At 42.5% G+C, this 10,183-nt stretch overlaps 1 protein-coding gene across 1 annotated transcript; it reads left to right on the top strand.

Annotated features, from left to right (window-relative positions):
* The first annotated feature begins 515 nt into the window (after positions 1 to 515).
* On the top strand, positions 516 to 9,072 carry LOC147156430 (protein kinase C and casein kinase substrate in neurons protein 3). Its single transcript, XM_086064543.1, has 10 exons — positions 516 to 627; positions 3,704 to 3,787; positions 3,853 to 4,009; positions 4,413 to 4,648; positions 5,920 to 6,075; positions 7,493 to 7,668; positions 7,758 to 7,878; positions 8,153 to 8,220; positions 8,291 to 8,370; positions 8,505 to 9,072. The coding sequence occupies exons 2-10, from the start codon at positions 3,731 to 3,733 to the stop codon at positions 8,615 to 8,617; spliced, it is 1,164 nt and encodes a 387-aa protein (XP_085920669.1). The 5' UTR covers positions 516 to 627; positions 3,704 to 3,730; the 3' UTR covers positions 8,618 to 9,072.
* Positions 9,073 to 10,183: the final 1,111 nt, after the last annotated feature.

The raw sequence follows: 10,183 nt of genomic DNA, 5'->3' as shown, positions 1-10,183 counted from the left end.
GTGGTAGCCTACAACCCTTTAAAGCAACAAATTGAACACAAACACTGCGTTTTTGTTTTAGACTGCCAAAGTAACAGGACTCACGGGCGTTTTATTATTTATCCTCTGCAAAGAATGACCATTAGTGCCGTACTGACGAGCGTAGAGAAAAGTTGCGACATCTCAGTGAACTGTATATCTTTGTAATATACTGCCCCCAGGTGGCCAAGGTGGGAAAATTTATGAAGTGTGATACATTTTTAAAATTATATTCAATTATATCAGTACTTCTACTGTGTGTGTGTTTTTTTTTTTTATATATACACAAGTATCCATTCTTTTACTTAAGTACATCTTGTGAGTACTTTTGCCACCTCTGGATGTCACTCACTGTCTAATAAGCTCACATGACTCCGCACCACATTGCCACAAGTCAAAATGACACTGGGGCATCCCATTGGCACCATATAGAGAGTCACAGAAGGCGGGGCAAGTGTGTGTGTGTGTGTGTGTGTGTGTGCGGGGGGGGGGGGGGGGGGGGGGTTCTCTCCCTCTAGGCTGGAGAAGTGATATTCGAAGAGGAGTGAGGGGATGCCAGGGATGGACTTCAAGTGAGGGGGAACGAGAAGAAAGGAAATCAAGCTAAAGGTAAGAAGACCAGTGTGGCTCTAATCAACCAACCGTGTGTGCGTATAACTTTAAGTGAGGCAAAATGGGGTCAGTTGGGGGTGGGGGGGGGGGGGGGTTCATGATAAGAGGGCGAGCCTCCAGTAACAAGTGCTGCTCACTTGAGTAATCAGTGGTGATTCACAAACAACATGTAAGTGCCCACGGCCGGGACTGACTGCTCTGCTGCCGCCTTGGTTTTTGTTTTTGGCTTCGATAGGACAACGCGGCCTGTTCGCTTCTGTGCGTCCTGTTCGTCTTCGTCCAGTGGTGGGAAGAAACTACAAATACATCGACACTTTTTTTTTTTCCCCACCCTCGGCTCATGACGGCATGAAATAAAAATAGACGGAAGCAATGAGAAGTAAAAGTTGATTGAGAGCTTCTGGAGTTTGTCGGTGGAACTTGAAACGGGGAGCATTGAAGTCCCTGAGGCTTCAAAATCGGGAAAAATCCAAATGGTCTCCGCTCTCGACCGCTGTGGGCGTGTCCGCTAAATGCGCTGAAACCACGGCCCACTCTTCTGTCAATATAATACGGATGCTACTTTATCTAGCATTGCGAAAATATAGCAGTTAACTATGGAATATGTCTCAGTGGGTCATCCCAGAGCTTTTCCACAGCACAACGAGGCGCTCTAAAGAGGCCACGTCAGCGTAAAGCACCGGTTTACATGCTTGGCCGTCACGTCATACTTGTGAAATTGGTTTTACATCGCTCTTCTGCCATCTTTCCATGATGTCCGTGCACTCGTGGCCAACAACGGGGCGCTCTAAATCGACCACGCCAGCCCGAAGCTGAAGCATTAACAGTCAAGATTGATTTAATAAAAAATGTAAAAATTCCCCTTCTCACTCTTCGGTCTTTCTCAGCATGGTGTGCGTGCACTCGTGGCCAACAACGAGACGCTCCAAATCGACCACGCCAGCCAGAAGCGGAAGCATTAACCGACAAGATGGATTTAATAAAATTTAAAAAAATCCTCCTTCTCACTCTTCGGTCTTTCTCAGCATGACGTGCGTGCACTCGTGGCTGACAATGAGGCGCTATAAAGCTGCCATGCCAGTGGTCTGGAGTCAAATCACTCCACACTTCTACTTAAGTATTGAGAGGACTTTGGCTCATTCTGCCCTCTGCTTTCTCAAGAACACGTTTAGGACGTTTTCAGAAAACGAAAGAAAAGAAAGAAAGAAAAACCAGCAGTCTGGTACGAGGTGCGAGGACGAGCTCGCTGCATGACTGGTAGGTGCAGTCATGGCTTGTGGTGCTGAGGCGTGGTTAGTCACCTTCGCATGACTCACACGCACGACATTCTGCGACTGCTGCCTTTTTTGCACGCGCCCGCTTTTGCCACAACTTCCTTTGATTTAAAAAACAAAACGGAGCTGGGCTGGATCTGGACGTTGGCTTCTGTATTAATCAGAGCGAAGGGAAAGATGACCTTTCACTGCTGTTTATTTTTGGGAAGAATGCAGGAGCGGCTGTTCTATTCCTGCCGCTACCCCCCCCCCCCCCCTCCCCCTTTTGCGCCCCCACCCTCCTTGGGAATTCCAGTCTGCCACTGGGACAGCTATGCATGTACCCAAGCTTGGGACGGTATAAATAACATTTTGGTTCTCTTATTGGCAGGAACAACAGCAAGCAACATTGTTATTTGTGCGTTATATTAAAAATCTAATTATTTGCTGATTAATCAGCTGACGGATTTTATTCGATTATTAATAGCTCTTTTGAAATTGGAGAAATAAGCTTCTTCTTTTTTATTTTATTTAGATATTAGACAAAGATAATGACATTCAAATACCCCGCCACCCCAAAATATATCGACATTGAATGGATTTTTTCTCTTTTTTAACAAATACAAATAGTCAAATGTTCTGCCTGTAATTCATATTGCACCAAAAAATAAATTATTTGATCAAATACTTCAATTAGTCGACCAATCAATCGGTTATCTAAAAAAAATCCATAATGGTCAGGCCCTAATCATCTATGCTAGTGACGTATACTGATTGAAAGAACAGTTAAATGCTCTTCCACTAGATGGCATTAGGTACAGTTCACTAGGGCTGCTCGATTATGAAGAAATTATTAATCATGATCAATTTGGTTAATAATTGAAATCACGATTAGGATAATCATATGTTTTTTGTTACAAAACAAGAAAATGTAATGTAAAAAAATATTAATTAATATTATTTTTAATTTATTTTGAAACACTTATTTTGGACCAAGCAAGATTTATTAAATTTGTAAAAAATTGTAAAAAAATAAATAAAATACATCAATTTAAACTCAAAATGAGTATAAACTTGCCCCCAAAAACATATAAATACATTTTTACTTCATCCTTCACTCCCAAAGACATATTTATACGTTTGTTTGTTTTTATGCCAGAGCATACAGAAGGCTTTGATGCAGCTTCTGAACTGATTGGAGCAATGGTAGTTATTACAAAAAACGGCCAGCAGGTGGCAGCAGAGTATAAGAGATCAACCAGGGCCATGTTGCAACAAGCTGTTTTTGACAGTGTTGTCACCAGGAATGTGCATATTGATGAAAATTAGCTATATTATAATGCTAATTGCTACAAATATACTTTTTTTCCCCCTTATGATTGAGACTCTAATCTTTCTTTTGGTAGGTTTCATGTTTTGTTTTTTTATAGCAATAGAACTGAATATTCTGTGGGCCTTGCAAAAATCAGTCAAAATCCAGTAAAACAACCGGGAGCGAAGGGGGCTCACTTCAGTCACATTCTTATGATTATGCCGATTTTGTAATTGTGGAGCGTAATAATTGAAACTGTAATTGACAACTCTGCAGTTCACCTGCCTGTTACCATCCCTACAACCGAACACTGTAATAGCTTCGCTTCGCAGTAGTTTCGCTTTGTCTTTCAAAACAACTCTGTTCATGACAGACTTGACTCTAATGACACAGCGGAGGCGTCCAACCAGTTGCGTGATAATCACCGGCGTGGCTCAGCCAACAAAAAAAAAAAACGCCTTCCCTTTGATTGAAACGTGCGTTAAACAGTCTAGCAACTCTCTTGCAGGGCGGCAGCAACTCGACAGCCACCGTCATGGCGAGCCTCCCCCAAGAGCCGACTCGAGACGTCGCCAAACACAGCTTCTACATGGTAAGTTGTGCTTTCCGCGTAAGTGTGTTGCGCAACTCGCGATTTGCTGCGTGTCGCTCTTGCAGCCTGGGAATTATGTACCGACGGTGCACAGAACCCAACAGTCCTACCAGGCCTGCAACGACATCGTGGCCTGCTTCGCCGAGAGGGCCCGGGTCGAGCAGCAGTACGCCCAGCAGCTCAGCCAGTGGAGCAACAAATGGAAAGCAATTGTGGACTCTCGTGAGTAAGACACGCCGAGCCAGCCAGCGATCCGGTCGGTCACCGTTCCGCAGTAAACTGCAGTAATAGCGTTCATTCTTTGCGGAGGATAAAGAATATATTGAGCTTTATTTCAATCGTCTTGCGATGGAGGATAAAAATAATGCACTTAAGGGTGGATTACGAAGATATCGTTCCATACTCGCGGTGATGTCAAAACATTGCAAACATGCACATTTGAGCAATTTAGAAAAAGATCCCTTGATTGCTTCTAAATGAGTCCATGTGCTTTAGAGTGGAAAGATGGAGATGATTACTTCTTTATTGGTTGCATGACTCACCTCGGAGGCCCGCTCTGTTTCATTCCTCCATTTGTCATTTTACCCCCCCCCCCTCCAAACCCCCCCCCCCCCCCCCCCCCCAGGGCCGCTCTACGGCTCGCTGATGACGGCCTGGCAGAGCTTCTTCACCTCCACCGAGCGCCTGTCGGACCTCCACTCGTCCATCTCGCGGGCTCTCATGGCCGAGGAAGGCATACGGGTCAAGACCTGGCAGAGGGAGACCTTTCCCAAGAAACTCTTCTGCGGCCTGCGGGAAAGCTACGACAGTAACACCAGTTTTTCACGAGCGCAGAAACCGTGGAACAAGAAGCTGACCAAGGTCCACAACGTCATATTCTTAAGAACGTATACTTGCGTTTCTTAAAGTGGACGTCAACCTTAAACATTTCTTGACAATAATATGTTATATGTGACCTCACTAGTCAAAACATGACATTCTGATTTAATATTACATTTTTGGAATATGAGTTATGAAGCAAAATCCAGCCGTTTTTTATCCATCTCAGCGGGCGGCCATTTTGCCACTTGCTTGCAACCAATCGCAGCACACCTGTTTTCTAAAGCTCCGCTGTGATTGGTTGTTACCTGAGACCCCGAGATGTCAATGATGTCATCTTCAGTCGACAGCAAGTGGCAAAATGGCCGCCCCCTGAGATGGATAAAAACGGCTGGATTTTGCTTCATAACTCATATTCCAAAAATGTCATGTTTAGACTAGTGAGGTCACATATAACCTATTATTGTAAAAAAAAAAAAAAAAATGGGGGGTTGACTTCCCCTATAAGAGTGGTTAGCATGTTTAAAGTTGTCTATATGAGAATCAACCGCTGGAAAAAAATCTAAAATATTATCAATAGTTTTGTGCTGTCCTTGAATGATAATTAATTTTTTATGCAAGAGAGCCTTTTAACACTGGGAAAAAAAAAATTACACTACGTGGTTATTTTGTCGTTTCTTTCAAACCCTTTGTTGGATTAGGAATTTAGGATAGTGGATCTTTTATTCATGCACTCACAAATGAAAAATATTTCGAGCAAGGTTAGGAAGTTCACGGGTACGATGTTTGTCCGTGACGTGCTGTTGCCACAAGAGGGCGCTCACGAGACCAGCTGCTCAACGTGGATCTATCTTGCATGTGGATCTGATGAGTCTGGACTTAGCTCAGGATTTCCAATACAAAGCAGATGTTTCTCCCGTCGCAGAAGAAGTCATGTCTCGGCGATGATTGGCATCAGTGCCAGCGGGGCTGCATGTAACTCCCGCAGTTCACATGTTTACACGAGAATTTAATTTCCCATTCAGTCATCTCTACGTATTATGGAAAAAGCGGTACGAATGGCAACGGGCTGGTGGACGAGCAAATGCGATCAAAGCAATTTGGAACCGCAGCGAAAACTACGGTTTATGCTCTACGATGGCTTATTTGTACCATCGGATTGATGTGCGCTTTTTTTTGCATTGCCAAAGATTACGACACTTGCAGAGTGCAGATCACATTTGCAGTCTTCCCGTCTGCTTCCTTTCCATTATTTGCTTTCATTTGTGTGTTTATATGCAATGTGTGTGTGTGTGTGTGTTTGTGTTAACCAGCTGGAGAAGGCCCGGGCCTCGTACCACAAGTGCTGTCAGAAGGAGCAGAGTGCCTTGGACAAAGAGAAACAAGCCAACGCCGTTGAAAATTGGAGTGCAGAGAAAAAGCAGAAGGTGACGGAGGCCAGGGAGGTGGCTAGCGACGCCAAAGAAAAGGTGATCGACAAAAAAAAAAAAAAAAGAGTCCACATTTGATTTTTTAAATTACTGCTCCACAAAAAAAGCACTTTTTTATAATCTTGAGCTATTTTTTTTAACACAATAAATAAAATGAACAAAAAAATCCAGACTTTGAATCTTGAGGCCACGTAATGCTGCATGTCTACCATGGTGAGGAAGAGGCGGAGTTTTACAACATTTCTCGCACAGTTGAACAAATAATGCGGAAAAATGGCAAACGACTTGGTAAGGATAGTACCAATTCATAGAAAAATAGGAAATTGACCATATTTGGATATAATTAGGGTGACCAAATTCATCCTCTTGTGGGAGGACAGACCATTTTCTCACATCCAGAGGTTTTATAAAATCACGAAGATGTCCGGTTGGCATTGCGTTACGAACAGGAGGTAAAGTACACTGTGTAACTGTGACTGGTACCACAATTTCAAGTGTCCTTTTTTTTGGGGAAATGGTAATATGGTCACCCTAGATATATGGGGTTTACTAACGTGAGCTTATTATCCTCGCTAGGTTTGCGAGATAATCATATTATTTACAATCAGAGGCTCCCATGGTGCTTGTTTACCTTTTAGGGAGCTAGCTTTGGTAGGGTTTTTACTATTTTATTATTTACTAAAAAACTATCGATAAGTAAATGCTCTCTGGGCCAGATAAAAAAAATTAAAATAAAAACACAAGTCACAAATTCTGGGTGAGATTTTTTTGTACTCCAATGGAGGTTTTGCTGTTCCGGTGCACGTGCTTGTGTTTATTCAGTCCTGCTGCTATCTTGTCCAAACAATGTCCTTTAACCTTGAATCTTTCCTCCATGTGCTGCCCTTATATGGACATATGTTGTCGTTGTACTGCTCTGTGTTTATGAAGCCCAGGATGGACGCAGTGACAACGAGCAGCACATCGTGTCGAGCAAAAACTGAGCATTATCATCTTTTTAAATTTAGACTTAAGTAGAAGTACAGATATTCAATTTGTTCAGTTTGTTGTTTTATTTTTAGTTTTTTATTTATTATTTTTATTTAGTTTTTTGTTATTTGCGAAACATTTGTATCTTAAATCATCTTTTCCCATTGAAATGAATGAAAATGCCGGTAATCCGTTCCAGCCTAGCAAAAAAACTAAACACATTTTGTAATGTGTATTTTAAATCAGAAAAATTGCATTTTATATTATTGTATTTAATAAATAAAATAAATGCATACATAGAAAGTAAAGAATGATACTGTTTTTGTCACACTTTTTGCTTCAATTCAATGGACAACCTGCTACTCCTTCTGGTGTGCAGGACTTGGCCACCTGGGGGCAGTATACTACAAACATATGTGTATATATAGTATGTATCTAAGGTTCTTTGTGAGTCACTGTGAAAATGCTTCCTGTGCGCGATCCGCAGGCTCGGGAGAGCTACGAGAAAATCCTGGAGGACGTGACGAGCTACACGCCGCGCTACATGGAGGAGATGGAGGTCATTTTTGAGCAGTCGCAGGAGGAGGAGAGGAAACGCATCAGCTTCTTGAAGCAGGCCTTCCTGTCCATCCACAGACACCTCGACGTCACCAACAACGAGAGGTGGCGAAGACCTCCGTCTTCCGGGACATTTCCGACGTTTTCTTTGTCTGACAAGCGTGCGTGCGTGCGTGCGTGTGTGTTTACGTCAGTATAAAGGAAGTGTACAATGAACTCCACCAAACTCTGATGGCCATCAACGAGCAGGAGGACCTCAAATGGTGGAAGAACAATCAAGGGCCTGGCATGCTCACTCAATGGCCAAAGATCCAGGTAAGAACCCGAATAGAGAAAATCCACAATCCAAAATGAGTTTGTAATTGCATATAGATGCCACAAGATGGCGGCAAAGCACTTAAAAAAAACGCCATGCTTCGAGCATGTACACAGTCATGAACCACCTTGACCCCCACTTCGATAATACTAGTCAAGAAAACTCATTTGCGTACTACAATTCTTTTTTTTTTTTTTTTTTTTTTTGTAAAACCGTAAAAAAAATTAAAAAATTCAAGTCTCCCAAAATGCCTGTTTGACCGTCTTTCTTCAGGAGTGGGTCCCGCCGGTGAAAAAGCTGAAACGAAAGAAGCGACAGCAGAAAGGCAAAGAAGGCCGGCCGTAAGTCAACTCGCTCTCCCGCCAAGTTGATTCCCGACGCCCCCCGTCTCTCACGACTCTTTATTATCAGAGTGATGATCGGAGGCGTGAAGGTTCGAGCTCTGTACGACTACACGGGGGAGGAGGGGGACGAGCTCTCCTTTAAAGCAGGTGACACGCTAATATTTGTAATCCGCCGCCTTCGCGGTTACATCAATTATCTTCCCCTTTATGATTATTCGCAGTCGGTAAAGAAAATGTGCAACGCGAGCGTGTTAGCGTTGTGCTTGTCGTCGTGATCCCAGGTGAGGAGTTCCTGAAAGTGGAGGAGGAGGACGACCAGGGCTGGTGCCGAGGGGTCCTGGGCGGAGGCAAGGAGGGCTTCTACCCGGCCAATTACGTGGAACTCGTCGAGTGACGTCACCTCTTCGGACCCGTCGCGTCCTCGAGCCGCGTCGGGCTCGCACACTCAAATAGGTTTGCTTTTTAAATTCCGGTCGTACTTTTGAATGAAGAGAGAACTCGGACACCCTGTGCCGAATCAAGAAATTCATGTATGTGTGCGTGTCAGTGGCGGGACAAAATGTGCCCTGGCACGGATTTACAACCACGTGTGCGTGTTTGCAAAGGTTGATCGGGGTTTCCCAAAACGAACCCTCGGCCGCCAGCATGTGAAATGTGAAAATGTTGTAAGCTGAAATGTAACGCTTTTCATGATCATCAAGCTATTTTCTTGGCAACGAGATTATCCATGAGATTTAGACTGTGTACTGTTCACGTATGTTGTATGAGGAACCAAGTTTGGGTCTGGAGGTGAGAACGTTTGGGGAACCCTGACATTTTCCAAATAAAAGCATCATTGTTTTCCATGCACTCCAGCTTCTTGACACGAGTGAATTGAATGCATGCACATGTGACCGGAAATCGCAACTCTGATTGATACCAGTAATGGCTGCTCTCTTGTGGCCATTCGAAATGAGTCATTAGACAAGGACAAAATTGCCAATATTTTCATGCAGTTTTAAGGAAAAAATATCGAATTTGGGGTCTATAGATATCTCTTTAAAATTATGTCTTTGTTTTTGGGGGGCACATTTTTATACTAGTGGTCAGAGATCTAGAAAGTAAAAACCCTGCCACATTTTGGCTTTAGCCCCTCGTGCTAGCTCGCTAGCAGGTAAACAAGCAAGAGATAGCTAGGGAGCTAGCTAGCTAGCAACTGGGGCTAAATCCAAACTGTGGCAAGGTTTTTACCTTCTGGAGCTGGATTTGCCACCTCTGATTGTAAATAATATGATTATCCTGCAAACCTAGCGAGGATAATAAGCTTACGTTAGTAAACCCCATATATCTAGGGTGACCATATTACCAATTCCCAAAAAAAGAGGACACTTGAAATTACACAGTGTACTTCACCTCCTATTAGTCACGCAATGCCAACCGGACATCTACATGACTTTATAAAACCTCTGGACGCCCAAACAGGTCGTAAGAAAATGGTCTGTCCCCCCAGAAGAGGACAAATTTGGTCACCCTAATTATATCCAAATATGGTCAATTTCCTATTTTTCTATGAATTGGTACTATCATTACCAAGTCGTTACTGGTGGTATCAGTATTTGGTATCGGTGATTATTCAACTCTTGAGTATTGGAATCGGTCTGAAAAAAAGTGGTATTATCGTTATGAATGATTGTTGTTATTATTATTATTGCATGTTCTATTATTTTATAGGTTATATCGTTGATTATATTTATATTGCTAAATATATTGCTTTTCAAATTATTACTATGACATTTTCTGTTTATGATTACTCTTAATTATATTACTCAAATTTTAGTCAATAAGATTTTTTTTATTATTATTATTGTTTAAAAAATACATATATCTTTCAAAAATTTCTACTTGATCAAAACATTTTAAAAATTGCCCAGCAGAAAAAAATGTGTGTCTGAGGGGTTAATTAAGATATATATTGCATTTT

Source organism: Leptonotus elevatus, chromosome 20, assembly GCF_054856555.1.
Source record: "Leptonotus elevatus isolate MCC_2025b chromosome 20, RoL_Lele_1.0, whole genome shotgun sequence".
Lineage (NCBI taxonomy): Eukaryota > Metazoa > Chordata > Actinopteri > Syngnathiformes > Syngnathidae > Leptonotus > Leptonotus elevatus.
Note: the sequence above shows the minus strand (reverse complement) of the source record. Positions and strands in the feature narration are given on the sequence as shown.